The sequence below is a fragment of the Psammomys obesus genome, unplaced genomic scaffold (genome assembly GCF_907164565.1).
Source record: "Psammomys obesus unplaced genomic scaffold, mPsaObe1.curated_primary_1811, whole genome shotgun sequence".
NCBI classification, from domain to species: Eukaryota; Metazoa; Chordata; class Mammalia; order Rodentia; family Muridae; genus Psammomys; species Psammomys obesus.
In genome coordinates, this window is record NW_026591086.1 from 12,922,742 (window position 1) to 12,944,525 (window position 21,784).

The window sequence follows — 21,784 nt, forward strand, 5'->3', positions numbered from 1 at the left end:
CACACACACACACACACACACACACACACACACACACACACACACACTGTATCAGAATGTAAGAGCACACGCTCCTTAAATGCTACAAGGCTGAGGGGATGCATTAGTTTATAGCTTTGCCAAAACAAGTTGCAAAACCCCAGATAAAACACTAAAAGCTTGCTGGAATGCAAGTTCATCTTTGGTAGAGCAAAGAAACTGAATTTCATCATTCCATTTGAAAACGTTTATGCTTTACATTTCTAGTCCAAATTTCAATTATTTTTGATAACCTTGGTATTAAATGTTAATTCATTATCTGCTATAAGGATATATAGTTTCAAATAGCTAATGAAAATTTAATCCTATTTACAGAAAAATAAAAGCTGGGTGTTTTTAAAGGACAATTTACTCTAATACCTTTTAACAAGGTACACATAATTTAAAAATAACAATACAACACAAACACAAGTGACGTTCACATAAAAGCCAAAGCCCTCCTCTAAGAGCAACAGAGTTCCTCAGGGCTGTTTAGCAGACAGGCTGCTGAAGTGATCTGTACTGGGAAATGCACCCACATTTCTACCACAGGGCTCCTAATTCTACAAGTGTAAGCTCAGAATCCTAAAATGCTTTGGAAGGCAATTCTTTGGACAAAGGAACAGGGATGCATTCCACTGACACTATTCTATCACTCTTTGTGAAACAACACACAAAGCCTAACTTGCCCATGGCACTACTATTGGGTAGGCATTTAGAATCATCTTTCTGTCTTCCCAACAAATGTGCATGTACATGGCTACAGTATTCTCTGTAGTAACTCAAGACTGTTCAGCACTGGAACAGGGTAAAACAAGCTCTTAAATTTCCCAGAGGAAATCGTAACCAATAAAATGTGAATAAATGCTACAAAGTCAGCCTACGTGACTTTTAAGCTTGAAATAAAAATATGTAAATAAACAACCTTTTGTGAAAAGAAGTTATGCAAATTTCTTCTCATTTAGCACAGAGATCCAATCCAAAACATTCAACTAACTCCAAATGCAATGTCACCACAGCAAGCCTCAATATTTTTGTCTGGGTCTACCTCCCTGCAAACACTAGACTTTTTTATAGGAGAAAATTCTATATGCTGGTTTCTTTTCACCTTAGGTTTCACATTATGATTTGCTTTTAAACAATACCAGTGCAACACTTTCCAAAGGTAACTCAGAATTAGCTTTGCTTGATTAAGCAATGACTTAGATCTTTAGAAATGAACAGAAATTCTCATTTACCTGGGAACTAAACTGGAGTGGCAGTTTAACTGGTAGAACAAAGTCAATTTACTCTGAGTGAGTCAAAGAACAGACACAGAAATCCTTTTGCAACAAATCCCTTCCCTGATACAGTTAAATGCAAATTCTCTTTTCCGTCTTACTCCAGAAAGCTCCTGCATGCATAGCTGACACGCCACCTACTGCAAAACCCAGCTGCCAGCGCAGGCGGTGCTGCCAGCATTTCATTGCATCGCCAGGCTGGGACGGAATAAAGGCGTGCTTGTGTGGTAGTGTTTCCTTTTAAAAGAAAAAAAAAAAAAAATCTCCAAGCCAAGAACAAGCTGAAATAGCATCCTGAAAATGGAGCGTAAAATAATCAGAAGAGAAAAAGAAAGGGAGTACGAAGGGAGGCACAACAGCCTGGAAGACGCTGAGCAAGGCAAGAACTGCAAATCCACGCTGATGACCCTCAACGTTGGTGGATATTTATACATTACTCAAAAGCAAACACTGACCAAGTACCCAGACACTTTCCTTGAAGGTATTGTAAATGGGAAAATCCTCTGTCCATTTGATGCCGAAGGCCATTACTTTATAGACAGGGACGGGCTCCTCTTCAGGCATGTCCTAAACTTCCTACGAAATGGAGAACTTCTATTGCCCGAAGGGTTTCGAGAAAATCAACTTCTTGCTCAAGAGGCAGAATTCTTCCAGCTCAAGGGGCTGGCGGAGGAAGTGAAATCCAGGTGGGAAAAAGAACAGCTGACACCCCGAGAGACTACTTTCTTGGAAATAACAGATAATCACGACCGTTCACAAGGACTGAGAATCTTCTGTAATGCTCCTGATTTCATATCAAAAATAAAATCTCGCATTGTTCTGGTGTCCAAAAGCAGGCTGGATGGGTTTCCAGAGGAGTTTTCTGTGTCTTCAAATATCATTCAATTTAAATACTTCATCAAGTCTGAGAATGGCACTCGGCTCGTCCTAAAGGAAGACAACACCTTTGTCTGCACCTTGGAAACTCTTAAGTTTGAGGCCATAATGATGGCTTTAAAGTGTGGTTTTAGACTGCTGACAAGCCTGGACTGTTCCAAAGGGTCAATTGTTCACAGCGATGCACTTCATTTTATCAAGTAATTACCTGTCTCACGAACAAAGGCAACAAGCATGCAGCCAGCAAGCTTCAGAAGCCACAGAATCAAAGGCATCCCAAACAACGTGCCCAGCTAGCTCATCCCAGAGTCCGGCTGCTGATCAAGTACTGTGAGCTAACGGTATGTAAATCTATCACTAAAGATGTACTTCTCTGGGGTGTTCTGCCATCACACTTCCACCTACAGTGAAGCTGTGGTCTTCTACACTGTAAATAAAGACAATGCTTTTGCTAATTATTATTATTATTATTTTGCTTAAGCTGTCTTTCAATGAGAATGTCTTGGGTACTTGCATCTATCACTCACTGTAGCAAATGCTAACAAACAGTTCAAAATCCTTTCTACTTAGAGCAAAAATCTACAAAGAAGCCGAACTGGTAAAATAAACAAGGAAAGCAAAATAAATGTACAGAGCTACCTAAAGCAGGGGCAACAGTGAATCAAAACGGGATTGCAAAACACATTTGAGCTACTGATTTGACTTTTTAAATAGCAGGCATCAAACGCTTTATTACAGCTCCTGTATTTCATACAAGAATTATGGCTAAATTGATATTTTGCTGAAAATTCCTAAGACACTGCTTGATGACAATAAAATAAATAAATAAAAGCACTGTTAGCTTCTTTGCTTGTATTAATGATTGTAATATAAGTTACATGTGTCACTTTAAACACAAACAGTGCCACTTGATGATTGTGCACAATATTCTGCATTGATGCAATCAACTGTTGGGCTGTAGCATCTGGCTGGTCCTGCAAGGGGCAGAAATGAACAACTGTACTTTCCGGCACACTGTGCTCCAGCACGGCATGGGTAGCTTGGTCCCAGCTGAGTACATGGCGTTAGAATAGAAGAGTCCATTTTTACAATCACTCTATGTGCTCATTTTTCAAGCTCAAAATATTAAATGAGCATTATTCATCAATACTCTTAAAAAAGAGCGTTACTGTTCTGTTAAAAATCTATTATCTAAAAAAGTCTTTCAAAAATTCATACTAAAAACCAACAAAGTCAATACCACCTACTCAATTTCCATGTTATACCAAAAACACTTGGTCCGATGCTAAATCTCAAAGTCACAGAGTTGTGCTGATTTTTTTTTATTCCATGCTAACATTTACAGAAACTGTAAACCTTACTCTATAAAGGACTGTTTAAGGACTAATCTCCCAGTTAAACTCTAAATGTGAGTGCACACTTTGCCCACTTACTCTGCAAAGAGCACCTAATCACTCCTATGGTTTCTAAGAACAAATTGTCTTAAATTTAAAATAAATAAGCTGGAAGTGGTAATTCATGCTTGAATACCAGTAGTTGAACCCCCTCCAGCTGAGGCAGGAGGATTAACACAAGTCTGAGGCCACCTAGGGCGGTGAGGATCTTTCTCAAAAAAGACACAGCAAGGGAAAAAAAAAGGGGGGGGGGTCAGGGAAGCAATCATTAAAACTACAACTACAATCCAACCTTAATTATAATAAAACCAACAAAACTGTTGATTATCTCAGCCGAGTTTAAGTAGTTAATCATATATTACAATATTTTGATTACATATAAAATTTAGAGTAATGCTCATTATTATTATTAACCACTATTGACTTTCACTTACAAGATCTAAGGAAATATTAAGACTGCCTGTACAGACTAAAAGAAAGCCTTTAAAAGGTACTGTACAAAGTCCTTCAACTTTCAGTGTCAACTACATGTTACATCAGAAAAAAAATGCTTTTCCTAAAGTATCAAATTTTCTTAGTGAACCAAATATAAACAGTTTAGTCAGGACTTAAAGGGGCTACTAAAAAAAGCATACAATTTGTCAGTGGCTGTTACTCAACAGTTTACAGACCTCCTTAGCTTATAAGCTGACTTTTCCTTGGCATCTGGACTTGGTAATGAAGATTACTGGTAGTGATTTAATGTCAGTCAAGTTTTTTCTCTATCAAGATTTCACTCCAGACAATAAAGACACACTGACATAATCAGTTACAGGACATGAAGCTAACAAATCTTAGAGCTGCAATGAAGGCTTCTCATGACTTCTGTTATAAACCATCAAAGGAATCAGGCTCATGTTTATGTGGCTCTTTAGATGAATATTCACATCTGAATTTAAGTCCTTAAACTGTAAGGCATCATAGTAATCTACAACAATTAGTAGTCTACAGAAAAACATGACTACACTGGGGTTACCTTGTACCTCTTTAGAAATGCATCTTTGCAAAATCAAAATGAACTGTATTTACAGATTTAAGTGCCTAAATGTTGTGCTGTGGGTATACAGAAAATATCTAGTTCTAAATTTTATAGTCTTCTTAAAACATTTACAAGGATCTTCCACTTACGATATCTTAAAAACCGCGGTTTCCAGGAGCGAACCTTCCCCAACAATTTTGTTTCAATGAGTGTATAATTTCTTTCTCATAAGCAAATGTTATAAAGAACTCATCAGCATCTCTTTATCTTTTTAAAGAAAGGTGATAAAGGTTATTTACTACACTTTCCAGGACCTCAGCATACATTCCCCTGTATCTAGAACTGGCCCACTCAGTGATTCTTGAATCTAACTTTAAAAATATGAAAATAAAAATGTACTTATGGCTTTCTGCTGTATTGTAAAATGTGTCTGTGCAGCATGAAGAATGAATGAAACACAAGACTTCAAATCATACAAAGCAGATGACTCTATAACCAGCCTAAAAATGAAAATACCAAATAAGCCTGTTCCAGTGTTTCTGTTTCTTGTGTAGTCTTAATTACTACTTTTAAGACACTACTAATAAAAAAGTAACATTCATTAAGTTCTTGTTGTCTGGTTTTTGTTTTGAAGCAGGGCTTTACCCTGTAGCCTAGGCTGGCCTCAAACTCCTAATGACCTTCCTAGAGCTAGGTTAAAGGTGTGTGTGACCAAGTCCGCCTTGAAGTGTTTTCCTATATGCAAACAGCATGCTACATATCTCAATTAATCCTCACACAAATGGACAGCAAGTCTTTCCTTCTTACAGATGACAGAGAATGAAGGGTTAAGAACCCCACCCTACTTCACACAGAACCACCAAGAGCCAAGGTCCATGGCCTGGATTTAGTGGTTCAGATGTAGCAGAGAATGCTCCTGGGAACTAGGTCACCCAGGTCCCCGTACCCAACCTACACCCTGGCACGAAACAGACATATATGAATTCCATGTGAATACAAAGTACCAGATACAGACTGTCTTACCAGTACACTTTCACAATGCAAGTATTCTAAAAATGTTAAGTGAAAAATTGAATTTTGGAATAGCAAGTAACATTTTTAATGTCATGTCATGTCATTTCAAGAACATGAGGTGAATCATCCATCTCATAAGACTAAAGAATATCCAAAATTTGTCTATTTATGAGTCTAAATTTTTTACATATCAGGTTTGCTGAAAAGGTTAGTCTTTTAGAGCCTGCATATAATGAAAAATATTTTTCTACATTATGAGCAGAATATGCTCAAATGAAATTCTCCCGAGTTCTGGAATGAGATTCTATTAACTTCACAAACTAGCTTAAGAGCATGGCAAGTCAGTCCTTAATTCTCTGAATCTTTTAACCTCCTCACAGGGAGGTTTAAACTGGGAGTTGTATGTAAAGTGCCACTACCTCAGACTTTCAGCAAGGCGATCTCTCCTAGTCACAGCTATTAGCCATGTGAAATGTAGGGTCGTAGGTCAGGCTTCTGGTTTAGACGTAAATGGAGCACAAACTTTTAAATAAACATATGCTTGCTTATGCAATGAAGTGAGATATTTAAAGACAAAAACAGAGGGAAAATAGACTTTATTATTAAAAACACACATGGTTTTCTTTAGACTGACTTTCTAGCCCTATGTAAAAATTTACAAAATAAGGTAGTATTATCTTATTAGCAATTTAAAAAAAATCAGTGGGAACGACACTGACGAGCTATGCCTATTAATGAGTTACAAGTAAATACCGCACAATGCAAAGGTGTTGGCTGAGCTTAAAATTAGCGTCTGAGTCACAGTGATCACTGCTCGTAAGCAGAGATGTAACAAGACCATCCAATACAGCGTGTAACTCAGAGAACTCACATGACTTCTTCCGTAGCTGGCTTCTTAGTCATATTTTGTTTAAGCTACTATTAAAATTCATTTGCTCTGTCAACAAATACAAGGGGGAAGCAGTAAATAAGCACTTGCTGGGCAGAGATATATCTAAGATAAAATCTAAATTTATCTTGAAATAATTTGTGATGAGTTGACAACATTCATCTTTTGACAAAACACATAATTGGTTAAAGAATTTCTATCAAACAAGTCACTTAAATGTATCTTGCATACTATTATAAGTTATCTACATTTAACTAAACCCCTCTACCAATATTAAATGTGCTCATTTGGTATGAGGATGACTCTGGTAGAAGGCTTGCCTAGTATAAGCAAGGCCCTCTCTCCTGGGTTTGATCTCAGCACTGGTGGCTGTGTGTGTGTGTAACTTAGGCATTATGTACGTGAGATACTGAATTAGACATTAAAGAATAATGAAAACAAAAGGGAAGCCTATTAGATATCAGAGAATGAGGCAACTCTACCATAGTCGTTTACAATACCATGGCAGGTTTTTCTAGCTGCAAGACTCCAGTTTATCTGGTCACATCTCAAAACAAATTTTAATAATGATCTATAAAGATCTACCTAATTTTTAGAAATTCTGTTTTGAGGCTAGGCTCAACTTTATACAAGTAATTCTGATTAATATCTTCTAGGACACTAAGCACAAATTCTTCTACATTAAAGTGTGAAATTGAGCTAGCCTATTGATTTAGTCTTAATTACACCCCATTGATTTTGCTTCCTTGTAACAGATGTTCATTAACTCTTTTTTTAGAATTCTTAAAAAATGCTGAATAACTAATTTTAATTTTAATACTTTCTTGAGTTTGAATCTTTCATTTAATTTGGTTTTACAAATTAAATGATTTCATATTTACATAGGTATATCATTTAACGAGTTTTTAAAAATTAAGTATGACTGACGATATTATGATCTTACATTTTGATCAACCACTTTGATTTTTGTATAGTTTTCCATATACATGTGAGTATTTTAAAACAAGCCCTTATATTTTTAGTTGATGAAAAATTTACTGCTTCTGACATGACATGAACTCAGTGGCTGGCTCTTTGATCACCTCCTTCTGCGGGTGGGGGATGGAGGTGCAGACTTGCCAGGCCACAAAGGAAGACAATGCAGCCAGCCTTGATAAGACCTGATAAGCTAGGGTCAGATAGAAGGGGAGGAGGACCTCCCCTACCAAGGGACTAGGGAAAGCACATAGGGAGAGAAGAGAAAGGGAGGGTGGGATTGGGAGGAGATGAGGGAGGTGGCTGCAGCGGGGATACAAAGTGAATAAGTTATAATAAATAATTATATAAATAAAATTAAATTTAAAAAATTTCACAATATAGGTTCATCAAGCGAACCATAGAGCAAATAAGGAATAGAAAGTGAACTTCAAGCAAAGATACAAATGGGAAACTACTTACAGGAAATTTTCACTATTCTGAACTCTTTTTGCCATTCTTTGTTCCAAGCAGCCCTATTCCTTACTAGCATGGCGCCTAATTCCTTGAGCCATGGCAGAAGGCAACTGGAGTCAGTTCAGAAGAAACCCAGCAGTAACTAGCCACATAAATAAAAGTCAAAGCAAACAAACAAACAAAAAAATGTGTATGGTATATGACACGATGTTTTGAAGTATGTGAGTGGTGAGGAATGGCTGACAGGACTAATGTATGTATTACCTCACGTATCTTTTTGTTATGAAAACAGTTTAAAGTGCACATTATTAATTACAGCTAACACATTATATGAAGTAGTTTTCAAAACAGTCAGAAGTTAGTAGGCCACCTTACCAAACAAAACAAACAACCCCCTGCTCCTACAACCATAGGAACACATGACATATTTCTATCTGTTAAAATGCAACCAGAAACACCACAACAAGATAAGTATAAAATTCAGTAGCCTTGAAAACTAGAAGGACACATTAACACATCACTTTGGTCCCCAATTGTATTTCCTTCTCCCTTTGAGTCTCAATGAAAATTTTGGAAGCTAAGATGATCAGAGTGTTGGCATAATGTACTTAATGAGACATCTGGCAAACTCAAAAGCTATCTATGCATTAAATAAGGGCATTCCTAAGGTTCTCTTGGGAAGGAAGGTATGACCGTCACTATACCACCAATGCCAACTACTTGTTTGGTACCTCTCCAAGGCTGTCCCTTTAACTACAGGACATCATTTTAAAACTTCAAGCACAATTGCTTTTAATTCACTTTGTTTTTAAAAGCTGTATTATATTTTTACTTTATGTGTATGTGTGTCAAAGTGTGTATGTGTGTGTGTGCTGGGATTATGTGTGTCTGTGTGTTTGTGTATGTGGCCAGAAGAGGATGTCAAATACTCTGAACTGTAGCCACAGGCAGTTGTGAGCTGCTTGACCTGGATCCTCTGGAAGAGCAGGAAGTGTTCTTAATTCCTGAATCACCTCTCCAGCCTCTTTATTTACTTGTTTTTTTAAAGTAGGTATATATCAAATGTAGTTTTTTTCATGGCAAGTTCAAGGTAGTAGAAAAGCAGCTGAGGATTTCAAAATCCAAGTAGGAAGTACCAATAATGTAAAAAGCTAAAATCCCTCAGAAACTTCCCTACAAAGAGGACCATCGCCACCCTACTCTCCTGCACAGAGGTCAGGTCTGGTTGTTTCGTTTTATGAGAGTCTGAAGCACCAAGTATGTTACATTGTAAAAGATCGCTCTTCTGGGAAAAGCATGTGAATTAATCAAAACAAGTTAGAAAAAGTAGGAGGCGCTGGAATGCATTCCTTAGAGAGGGGGCACAAACGTGCACCGCCTTGCTGCAGTGCAGTATGAGGCAGAGCAGCAAACCCTTATTAACCTTGTCTTTAAGCTCCTGTCGCCCCACGCCAAGCGGGTAACATATTACATTATACTTTTGCCAGCACTTACTATTTAGCAAAAAAGAAAGAAAAAAAAAAAAGGACTAAAGAGCAATTTTTCAGACAAAACAATTTCAAAAAAACATTTATCTTACTAATGTGACAAAACTGTAATATTTATGCTTATGTTTCTTATTTTAAAAATAAAATAAAAGTAATTTAATTCAAAAGAGATACAAGCTTGAATTATACTCAATTAAAATTTTCATATACCCTTTTGCAACATGACATAACTCTTTATAAAAGCAAGATAGTAGAGTAAATACTAACTTTTCTTTAAAAAAAGTTTGACAAAATGTTTATAATCACTGAGGGAACAGGAGCTCTACAAGGAGAGCAACAGAACCAAAATATCTGGACACAGGGGTCTTTTCCGAGACTGATACTCTAACCAAGGACCATTCATGGAGATAACTTAGAATCCCTGTACAGAAGTAGTCCATGGCAGCTCAGTATCTAAGAGGATTCCCCAATAATAGGAACAGGGACTGTCTCTGACATGAATCCACGGGCTGGCTCTTTGATCACCTCCACCTAAGTGGGGAGCACCCTTACCAGTCCACAGAGGAAACAAAGAAGCCAGTCTTGATGAGACCTGATAGATTAGGGTCAGATGGAAGGGGAGGAGGACCTCCCCTTACACTGGACTGGGGGAGAAGCATAGGAAAGAAGAGGGAGGGAGGGTGGGATTGGGAGGATGGGCGAGGGAGCTACAGCTGGGATACAAAGTGAATAAACTGTAATCAATAAAAAGTAAATTAAAAATTAAAAAAAGTTTGACAAAATGTTTATAATCACTTAATAGCATAACTTTTTATTCCCTTAAAAACTGACAAATATGTTGGGCTTGGGTGGCTCAGACCTTTAATCCCAACATTTGTGAAGCAGAAGAAGGTAGAGTTCAAGGCCACCCTAAATGCATTCAAGGACAGTCAGAGATACACAGAGAAACCCTGTCTCAACCCCACCCCCAAAAAAGAAAACTTGACAAATATGTGTTAATATTTAATATTCTTCTGAAAATATGGATACTAATGTAAAAAAATAAAATACCCCCCCCACAGAATCTCCATGCACAAATAAACAGACTTCCTTCTCCATTTTCCCATGTAAGCATTGTCTTTTTCAAAGCACTGAACATGACAATCTCCTGATTGCCTATGGAAGGGACTGCTTATCACTTCTCAGAAAAAGCTTCTCTTTCTTTGCTAGAAACTAACTGACTGGGGAAGGAGAACATTGAAACCTGTACTTCCTGGTGCTCTAGGTGTAGTCAGATTCTCATGTAGTCAATGGCATATAACATAGTAATGTGTAATATGCTCTTTTAAAGAGCAGAAAGGTTGGCTGAGTCCTTTGCCTTCTTCTTCTTGTCTCTATTTCCCTAACAAGATGTAGACATGACTGTTAGTTACAGCACTCAGGCTACATAACCATCAACATAAGCTACAAGCTAACAATAGCAGAGGGTTAGCTGAATGCCACACAACCAGCATTCAGGACTTATCATCTTAGAACTTCCATCAGAGTAGGGGATTAATGTATCTATGTCCCGGACACCTTAAGATGCTGGCTAGTACAGTCAATCTCAAGTAGCTAGGGAGTCTCAACACTCTTATTTTACAGAAGAAACACAGACCCACAGATGAGGACAATTTGTCCAGTCCCACAGCTGGCAAGCAATCTTCAAGTACCAAAAAAAGTCAAGACAACACTGAAGGAAGGTCAGGACCTCTGTTCATCTGACCAAGTCAGGCCTTAGGCCTTAGTTTGAAATGAATTCAGCTTGCCTTGATATGTATGCTGCAAGGAAAAAAAAAAAAAAAAAAAAGGCAAGGAATCCATTTCCTACTGGGGCCACAACTAGAGAAGGCAAAAGAGAATAGGCAGGGATAAGAAGTCTACTGTGGGGGGAGGCTGGAGAGATAGTTCAGTAGTAAAGAGTGCTTGCTATTCTTGTGTAGACCAGAGTCCAATTCCCAGAACCCATGTTATGACCACCTGTAACTCCAGCTCCAGGGAATCTTGACATGCTCTTCTGTCCTCCATGGGCACACACATGCACATACACACGGCTATCTTAAGGGTTTGGTTAACCACTTAGGTTAAGAGCACTTGCTGCTCTTACAGTAGTTATGAGTTCAACTCCCAAATGGCAGCTCACAATCATTTATAATCTAGTTCCAAGAGTTATAAATGTTCCAAGGGATCTGATATCCTCTTCTGACCTATACGGGTACCAGGCATGAATAAGACACACAGACACACATGCAGGCAAAAAATTCATACACATAAAATAAATAAATCTTAAAACAAATAAAAACCCTCTGAAAATAATAAATTAAAAAAAAAAATCTAGCCAGGAAAGAAACCGTTGCAAGGCAAGCAAAGTTTACCATTCATAACAGAATCATCTCCGGATTAAGTCAAGAAGAAACAACCACAGCTGGGAAGAACTATGAAACTGATCTTCAAAACACAATTAAAAATTCTTTGAGGGAATATGAGTATTTAAGCAAACAAGGGGATGAAAGGTATTTGTGTCAAGTAAACACAAGAATAATGCCACAGATTTGAGATAAGATACAGTAAATTTCATGTAATGCCTCCATTTTGTGGTAGAGGAAGATTATTGAGGTGGAAGGGAATTCTGCACCCTGACAGCATGAAGAATTGTTTTTTTTTTTAAAAAAAGCCACAAAGCAGTTTGAATACTGTTTTACAATATTCAGTAAAGAATAAAGAACACTGGAAAGAGAAACTGAATATAAAAATTTGAACTAGTGAGAGCTAGAAGAAAGGTGGTCAATTTCTAGAAACAGTAAAAGTGCATGGAGAAAGTTGCAGTAAGGGCTGCCTCCACAGAGTAGGAGCTGCCAACTCTTACATCAGCAGGGCACACATTTGTTTCCTAGTAGCCTGCATGGCTATCTCCAGTTCTCCCAAATCAATAAATTGTAGTAAATGATTCAAGCAATTAGGCATTTCCTTCCAATAACATGTCACAGAAACCTCGGGAACGGAGATATCTAGAATTTGTACATAAAAAGTACAAGGACACTGATGCTAAATCTGCATAAGCTTTTTAATGATTATGACATTTTCCCTTAGTTATTTTTATTTGTGTGGGTCAGGTCTGTCCTCCTATCACAGGTCCTGGGGACTGAACTCAGACCCTCAGGTTTGGCAGGTGGTGCATTTACCACTTAAGCCACTTTGCTGGCTCCAGCAGACTTTTTCTTCTTTTGTCTGCAGCTACACTTGTCCACAGGTCCCAATGCAGGGCGCAGAGCCCATGAGCAGCAGACCTTGTGGAGCCATCTGGGCCAGCTCCCACCATGAAAGGATAGAAACCTGAATCTGACTTGATCACAGTCAGGTAGTGTCTTTCAAAACGCCGACGAGGAGGAGGGGAGGAGTACAGGAAACAATGGGAGCCCAAAACAATGAAGGCGGAATATTTTTAGGACAATTACTAAATGATGAACATTTAAAGCTACTCATTCATCTCATCTCCAGGTTAGTGGGTTTTCTTTCAAGTTACTTCTAAATATACACAATTATTTATAAAATAAAATACAAAGGGGCTAGAGAGATGGCTCAGTGGTTAGGAACACCACTGGCTGTTCTTTCAGAGGTCCAGAGTTCAATTCCCAGCACCCACATGGCAGCTCACAACTGTCTGTAACTCCAGTTCCGGGGGATCCAACACCTTCTCATAGCGACACATACAGGCAAAACACCAACACACAAAAAATAAATAATACATAAATCCTAACAAAATACAAAACTATTACTATTTTTAAAGCCTTATTCTAAAGCTGCTCAAAAGACAAGTACCTATACAGATCAATAAAAACATTTTGAAATTAAGGAAACTAAAAAATGGAAGACATGAACAAAGACCAATAAAAGCTGGGGTATGGCCTTGAACCCAGGCACCTTTAGTTTCTAATCACTTTGATTTTATTAAATCACCAAGTCAAAATAAAGACTGAACAATGAAGGGCTCAAGGAATAGGCTTAGTAGCCTCGTTCATATCAGTCTCTTCTAAAATCTTCTAAAATAGGAAAGAAAGAACAGTGAGTGCCAACTGAACACACTCAAAACCTTTCTTTACAATAACATAGATCACTATTACATTTCATTGTAATTTAGTACATTCCAAAGAAATTTGTGTTTTAGACCCATATTTTTAAGAAATCTACAACAGACACTTATTTAGAACTATTCTCTTGCCTGTCCAAAATTCTAGCCTACATCACCATGGGCTAGTACTACATATGTAAAAGAGTAACATAACGATATAAGGTGATAAATATGAAAACAATAATTTTTTGTTTGGTTTTTCGAGCCCTAGCTGTCCTGGAACTCCCTCTGTAGACCATGCTGGCCTTGAACGTAAGAGATCCGCCTGCCTTCAGAGTGCTGGGATTAAAGGCAAATGCTACCACTGCCTGATGAAAGCAAAGGAATTTGTTTTCCATTTTTTATTTTAATTTTTATTAATTACACTTTATTCACTTTGTATTCCCCCGTGGGCCCCTCCTTCTTCCTCTCACAATCTCACTCTCCCTCCCCCTTCTCCACATGCCCCTCCCCAAGTCCACTGATAGGGGAGGTCTTCCTCTCCTTCCTTCTGAGCCTAGTCTATCAGGTCTCATCAGGAGTAGCTGCACTGTCTTCCTCTGTGGCCTGGTAAGGTTGCTCCCCCCTCAGAGGGAAGTGATCAAAGAGCAGGCCAATCAGTTCATGTCAGAGACAGTCCCTGTCCCCATTACTATGGAACCCACTTGGACACTGAACTGCCATGGGCAACATATGTGCAGGGGTTCTAGGTTATCTCCATGAATGGCCCTTGGTTGGAGAATCAGTCTCAGAAAAGACCCCTGTGCCCAGATTTTTTGGTTCTGTTGCTCTCCTTGTGGAGCTCCTGTCCTCTCCAGGTCTTATTATTTCCTACTTCTTTCATGAAATTTCCTGTACTCTGCCCAAAGGTTGGCCATAAGTTTCAGCATCTGCTTTGATACCCTGTAGGGGAGAGCCTTTTAGAGGCCCTCTGTGGCAGGCTACTGTACTGTTTCCTGTTTTCTCCTTCTTCTGATATTCATCCTCTTTGCCTTGTTATATGGGGTTTGAGCATTTAGCCAGAGTCCTTCTTGATTAGTTTCTTTAGGTGTAGAGATTTTAGTAGGCATATATCCAAAAGATGCTCAAGGACATTTGCTCAACCATGTTTGTAGTAGCTTTATTTGTAATAGCCAGGAGCTGGAAACAACTCAGATGCCCCTCAACTGAGGAATGGATACAGAAATTGTGGTACATCTACACAATGGAATATTACTCAGCAATAAAAAACAAGGAAATCATGAAATATGCAGGTAAATGATGGGCACTGGAAAAGATCATCCTGAGTGAGGTATCCCAGAAGCAAAAAGACATACAAGGTATATACTCACTCATAAGTGGATATTAGACATATAATATAGAATAAACATACTAAAGTCTGTACACTTAAGAAGCTAAGGAATGCTTTTAAAGCAGAAGTAACATCTACTCTTCACCAACTCGCACCATGCACTTTGGCAAATGCTAATTCTACAAATGGAGATACTGAAGCTTTGCAAAGAGGAAGCCATTGCAGATCACACTGAATGAGCCATGAAGTCAGCTTCAAACCCCATCTCTACTACAATACACATTCTCCCTACCTACATCTCTTCCTCCCTTTCAAAAGCAGAAAACAGCCAGGCCTGGTGGTACATGCCTGTAATCTTTTCCAGGCCAGCCTAGTCTACAAATCGATTCCAAGACAGCCAAGGCTACAGAGAGAAACCCTGTCTCAAAAAGACAAAAAGTTTCTCATCCCCACTCCATTTTTGAAACAATATTTATCAGCAATACAGCTAGTTGAGGTAAAGTAGTCCACTCTGAATTGTTTTTAAGAGCACTGTGTGTGAAAAAGAATAGCTGTGCTTAAGTAAGACACATTTAAAGCATTATTATTCATTCTGAAAATCCTCAAAGGGTATTTTTGTTGTTGTTTGTTTTGCACTGCTTCTACCCCCACCCCCCAGGCAGGGTTTCTCTGTGAAGACTTGGCTGTCCTGAACTTGCTTTGTAGACCAGGCTGGCCTCGAACACACAGAGATTTGCCTGCCTCTGCCTCGCCAAACAGTCTTTAACTATGTTTTCTCTCTCTGACTTACTGTCTAATGGTTAGTGTTAATGGTCAACCTGACAGAATCTAAGATCATCTGGAGCGTGGGCCTCTGGCTGTCCCCACAGAGAACTATTTTCACGGTACTGAGGTGGGGAGAGCTGCCTTCTGTGGGCGGCACCCCTCGCTGGACTGTGTAAACAGCAGCATGCATCTATCCCTCTCTGCTTCCTGACTGTGGGTGTGATGTGACCAGCTGCTTCAAGCTTTTGCTGCCTTTTCTTCCTCACCATGATGGAGAATGCATAGTGAACTATGACCTAAATAAAATAAACCCTTCCTCCTTTAACTTGATTTCTTGTTAAAAGTATTTTGTCAGACTAATAGGAAAAGAAACTAAGAAAGCTAGTGTGAACAGGCCAATAAATTCCAAAGTGCCACTAGCTGAAATAAGTAACTCTCCCCTTATTAGGGCAGTCAGTAAGGAGGGAAGGAGATGTGTGAAGAGAACTGATGCCATACTATGTGACTATCACTTTGATGGCTACTTGTTACAAGGATAAGGAGTCTGGCAATTTATTCATTCACTGATTAATTTATATTCTCTCTCTGTATTAGAAAAAAAATCATGATCTCCTAAAGAAGGCACTAAGACAAACATAAAAATTAATTAATGCAACAGATTAAGGCAATTTATACAACAGTTGCCAAGTATAACAAACCGGTAGAAATAATTAACAGCACGATCCAATCTGAAACAAAACTTGAGAAAATAAAAACAATCATTTTCCATGGTCGAAATAATACAGAACAAATTAGATCAGAGCTTATCATTAAGAAAATATACATATTAAAAACTGGATTTTGACATCAAAGAAAATAAAAACCTAAGTATAAGGAAAGAAAAAAGATTAGTATGGTTCAGTAAGCCAGTCAATTCTTCAACAAAGTGTTTGGAGTGCACAGACAGCTTGGAAAATAAACATTTATGACCAGCTATAATTCTGCTTGCAGGGCAAAAGGCGTGTGTGTGTGTGTGTGTGTGTGTGTGTGTGTGTGTGTGTGTGTGTAACTATTTATCTACTACTGGGCACAAAGCAGAAACAGGTCTAAGGTGTAGACTAAAGTGTTCCAGACTGGATGTCAAGTTACATGGTAATATGAATGACTGCCCAGCTTTAATTTTATGGCTCTTATCAAAGAAATGGAAGCTGTGGTAGGCAGTCCCTGGAGATTATGGTCAATAATACTAACACCCTCCAAGGCTGGCAAGACAGTTCAGTAGGCGCAGCAAACATTAGAACCCAAGTTCAAACCTCCAGGGCACATGTTTTACATACCTAGCAACATGCATCTGTAAAGCAGGGATGGCAAGGCAGAGATACCTGTGTACCTGGCCAGCTCCCGGTTCAGTGAGCGGCCTTGTTTTCAAAAACTAAGGAGGACAGATATAAGGAAGATACCCAGTGTTGACCTCTGGTCTCTACATGCACACATATGCTGCTCCACTCCCATATGCACACACAAACACACCCCACACACTTACATACCTCTAGCACATATGCACACAATCACCCCCTCCCCCCCATACACAGAGTTAAGAATCCTCTTTGCCTCTGTGCTTGCACATGGCTGGTCTGAAGAAGTAGAGTTAAACTGGTAAGATGGATCAGCAGGTAAAGGTACTTGCCACCAAGCATGATGACCCAAGTTTGATCCCTGGAACCCACATAGTGAAAGAACTCAAATATTGCAACCTATCCCTGAGGACATACCTCAAACAAACAAACAAATGTAAAGAAATGTAAAGCAAGAAGAAAAAAATGGAGTCTATGTATTTTCCTAATCCCTGCATAATCATCTTGTTTGATGCCTGGCTTCATGAAAATAATTATTTGCTAAGCAAAATAATTCAATGAATTCTCTTAGAGCTTTTCCCCCTCTTTTACGTTACAATTTTTTAACTTCAGAAAAACATTGACAATAACATAAAAACACTTATGTATCCAAATCTGTACTCATTAAAATTTAACACATTTTACTCGAGATGAATTTAGATACAATTTTCCAGGAAGATTCCTACCATTTCAAAGTACAACTGCTGTGTTCAACTCCCCAAATTCACAGGCACTAAGACAATAGGATAACTTGCTGCCACTTGCCCAGAGTTTTGAATAATAAAAATGAGAGGGGATTACAATAAATAATCTGTAGCCACATACAAACAGGAGGAAATAGAAAAAAAGGAGGGAGAGTAGAGGATTATTTCCTTCTTGAACTGGGCTGTCCCTGCGACTACATGTGGCTAATCAACTGCAGCTGAAGAGCTGTACCTAGCTGAGATGCTGGACAGAGATGCTGGGTTAGACACTACACACTGAGAACACTGCAGTGCACGCATGAGGGAGGGCCAAGGAACCCTGCAGCACTGAACCAGACAGGAAGTGAGGAGTCAGAGACAGTGCCGGAGCCAACGCCCGGCTGGGTGCAGATGTGTGAACCACTCACTGCTATCAGCTGTGCAAAAGCAGCATAACGGATGCCCACGCATCCATGGGAGCATTGCTCCATGTGGGGCTGTTTTCTGACGCAGCGATAACCTGCTAAAATAGTGACAGGAACTGCTAAGGATCCCAAGTGCCTGGACAAAGCAAGGCAAGTCCTCTTTGGAGGAAAGAACTTTGATGGGAATTCTCCAATACAGACTATGAAATGCCTGTGCTGCGAGGAACACAGCAACAATTAGCTAGGAACTCAAAAAAAATCACAGTAGATAGGATTTAAACGTCACTGGTTATGTTTAATATCTGACTAGTTATAAGTAAACAAACCATTCTGTGAGCTGGATCATGGAAAAATAAATTTTGCAGAGTACATAGAATGGAAAGGAAAGCAAAAAAGGAAATCAGAATAGAGATGCAGAACATATAATGAAACAGTTGAACATATGTTCAGAACATTTGTTCTGTCAGGATGTCAGAGGGAGGAAGAAAAGGATAGAGCAGAGACAACACTTAAAGGGATGTCTGAAAATGTCCTACAGTTGAGGAAAAAAAGCAATCACTAAGCATGCAGATCAATGAATCCTAGGCAGCTTTAAGGAGTAACCTACTCACAAAAAACATCCTCCATAGACTGTAAAGTATAAAAAAGAAATCCCAAAAGCCTCCTTTAAAAAAGTGCATCCTATGTCAAGAAGCATCCATGTGGGAGAGCTAGTGAAGGACTCGACCCCTCTGGAACCATATGCGAAAATAAAAGTCCTCCGTAAGTTGCTTTTGGTTGTCGTATTTTATCACAGCAACAGAAGAGTAACTAATACAAATGTCAATCACAGAATACTTCATATTTTGTGATTTTATCTATATAAAGCTTCCAGAACAGATAATAACAGGCAGCAGAGGTTGTAGTTGACTGCTACTTAGATGAAAATGCTCCAAAATGAATGTTGTGATAGGTGTACCACACTGTAAACATTCTAAAACTAGATCCCAGAGGAACAAGGACCCAGACTAAAGTAATTACTATGAAGTGAGGGAACCTAATTTGCTTTCACATAATCCAGATAAGGTACATATGAAAGAGGTGACTAGACATTTATTATTAATGTATGAAAGTTGAATAATGGCTGAATATGGAGAATTTACAAATGTTCTCTGTACTACATTTAAATTTTCTATGTAAAATTTTTTTTCTCTGTAAAAGGAAAAACATCCATATGTAGCAACCTTATAAAACATTAACAGTATTATGAAACCAGTTTTACAAAGTTACCCATGTTTCTACAAAAATGATAGAGATAATGATTTTCAAATAGATCTGGCCGGCTAAACATTTTACATAGCACTACAGTAGCCACAGAAACAAAGTTCTTTAAAATGAAAGTTTTACTACTTATATGATCTAATTCAATTTAAAGCTGATAGAATGTGATTCTTACTACTTATAAAATGTCACTTATAGACAAGTAACACTAAACATTAGACAATCAGACAATATATCAATATACCAACTAAAAGACTAACATTGTTTTCAATAGAGGCTAGTAATTAAAACAACTGTAAGAACCTAAACCAAATTACAAACATTTAAAGTTATTGTTTCCACTGAAGATCGTTATAAATGTAAACGACTGTTATAAATGCAAACATTTTTACAAAGGTATTTAAAGCAATTTTATAATCACAAATATTGTAGAGTTTCCCCAACTGGGGTTCTATGCACTGCCTGAGTAAAAGTCAATCCTGTAAATAATCTGTAAAACAGACTATCTATCTGTCAACAGACAATAGTTGATTTTTGCACTTTGCCCACAAATGTCAGAAACATTCTTCAATCTTCAGAAGGAACAACAAGATGAACTATATATACTGTTCAGGATGACACCTGAAGCTGTGTGACAGTTAACTTCAAAAGTTAACACTGAGTTAGTCTTTCGTAAGAAAGTGGTAGCCCCAAATCATGTCGAGTGCCTGTGGAATCAAGTGCCAAATGTTATTTCTCTCTTTTCCCCAAATCTTTACTTCTCAGCACTAGGAGATGCTGGCACCAAAGCACCAACCTCCTAATCTGTGAGAAGTACCAATCTTCTACCCTCTCCATGCATTTACAGGAAACTCAGCCTTTTCATGAGCACCCTCTTTCTTTTCTTCTCTTTTTTCCCGTTTTTTGTTTGTTTGTTTGTTTGTTTGTTTGTTTGATTTTTGAGACAGGGTTTTTTTGTGTAACAGCCCTGGCTGTCCTGGGCAGTAGACCAGGCTGGCCTCGTACTCAAGAGATCCACCTGCCTCTACCTCCTGAGTGCCACCATGCCTGGCTCAAGCACCATTTTTCTTATCAGAGGAGGGGAGAGCAGCTGGACTCACTCCTGTGTATGACCTCTAGCTCTACACATGTTCCAAGGTCTTCACACTCTCTCACCCTGCTAGTGTGAAGCACTTAAATGAGATACTAGATGCTCAAGGAAACTTTTCTTACTTATCCAATATCATTCTGCTGGGTTTTGTTGTTGTTGGGTTTTTTTTTTCCACCCCCTCTTTTGCTTCCACCGAACTCCTTCCCTTCCCACCCATGTTCTACACTCAATACCTTGGAAAACAGAAACCGTGTTTCTTCAAAATACTTAAGTTTTTAGTGCTACCCACATCTTTTTGTCCCCACCCCTTTTTTATTCCTCTTCTAAACTGTCAAAATGAGTCTCTCTGATGTCATCTTGGATGAGTTCTGGAATACCAACTGCCAGGCCCTTATGTAGATTCTCTATATTCTCCCGCTTTTTGAAGTAACAACTTCAGAGTTACAGAATTTGCTAAAGTGTACTCCACTGAAAAAGGCAGATGCAGGGACAGATATTCCATATATAAAGCAACTCATTAGCTTAGAAAAAAATGTCTTTGGTGGAAACAATTTCATTTCAAGAATAAAAAACTCATGAAAAGTAATTCAAATAAATTAGCTGCATCACTGATTCAACTGACATTTACTTTCCACAAATACTTTTAACTTGTTTCTAAGTCATGTCAGATTAAAATTTGTTAAGCTATTAAGTTAGAGAAAGAAAAATTAATTGGAGACCCAAGTTAAGTGATAAATGTACCAGTCCGTATCTCTCAATGAGCTAACTCATCTCTTATTTATTTAAAAAGAAAAGGAAAATACATGTTGCTAGCATAACTCTCTGGTCTGCCTTAACAGTGCTTATGAAGCTTGGTGTTTTTAACATTGTACTCTTTCTAAATAGTACCTTATCCATGGAAAAGCTATGCTCGAGCATGCAAAAATGTAATGTACTTCAAGGGAGTCGAAGTTGCTGAATATCTGTAGAGTATCAGTCTGGATCTACAAATTAAAAATCAAAGTAGGAGTGGAGTCTGGTGGCACACACCGTTTATCCCAGCATTTGGGAAGCAGAGCCAGATAGATCTCTGTAGGTTTGAGGCTAGCCTGGTCTACATATTAAATAACAAACCAATTATGGGCATATAGTGAGACTCTGTCTTACCTAAGAAAACAAAACAAAATAAAAAATTAAAAAAAAAAAAAACACCTACAAACAAACAAATCATCAAGATGAGATGGCTTAGCCAGGAAGGCACCCACTACCTGTGACCCTAAGCTCCATCCCAAGGACCCACATGTGACTCTCTTGAAAGCTATCTTCTGATTACCCCTAACACACACACACACACACACACACACACACACACACACACACACACA

At 38.5% G+C, this 21,784-nt stretch overlaps 2 protein-coding genes and 1 non-coding gene across 3 annotated transcripts in view; 1 reads left to right on the plus strand and 2 right to left on the minus strand.

The window, feature by feature from the left end:
• Gtf2f2 (general transcription factor IIF subunit 2) overlaps nt 1-21,784 on the minus strand; it is a 119,312-nt gene that overhangs the window by 66,412 nt on the left and 31,116 nt on the right. The gene's annotated exons all lie outside the window — the stretch shown is intronic.
• Kctd4 (potassium channel tetramerization domain containing 4) lies at nt 1,419-3,273 on the plus strand. Its single transcript, XM_055609921.1, has one exon. The coding sequence runs from the start codon at nt 1,599-1,601 to the stop codon at nt 2,376-2,378; it is 780 nt and encodes a 259-aa protein (XP_055465896.1). The 5' UTR covers nt 1,419-1,598; the 3' UTR covers nt 2,379-3,273.
• LOC129679061 (small nucleolar RNA SNORA5) lies at nt 12,648-12,778 on the minus strand. Its single transcript, XR_008720488.1, has one exon. It is a non-coding gene; the product is annotated as a small nucleolar RNA SNORA5 (small nucleolar RNA).

Bases quoted from the DNA above. Each gene is read 5' to 3' on its own strand.
- Kctd4 (XM_055609921.1), top strand. From the start codon at position 1,599: ATGGAGCGTAAAATAATCAGAAGAGAAAAAGAAAGGGAGTACGAAGGG.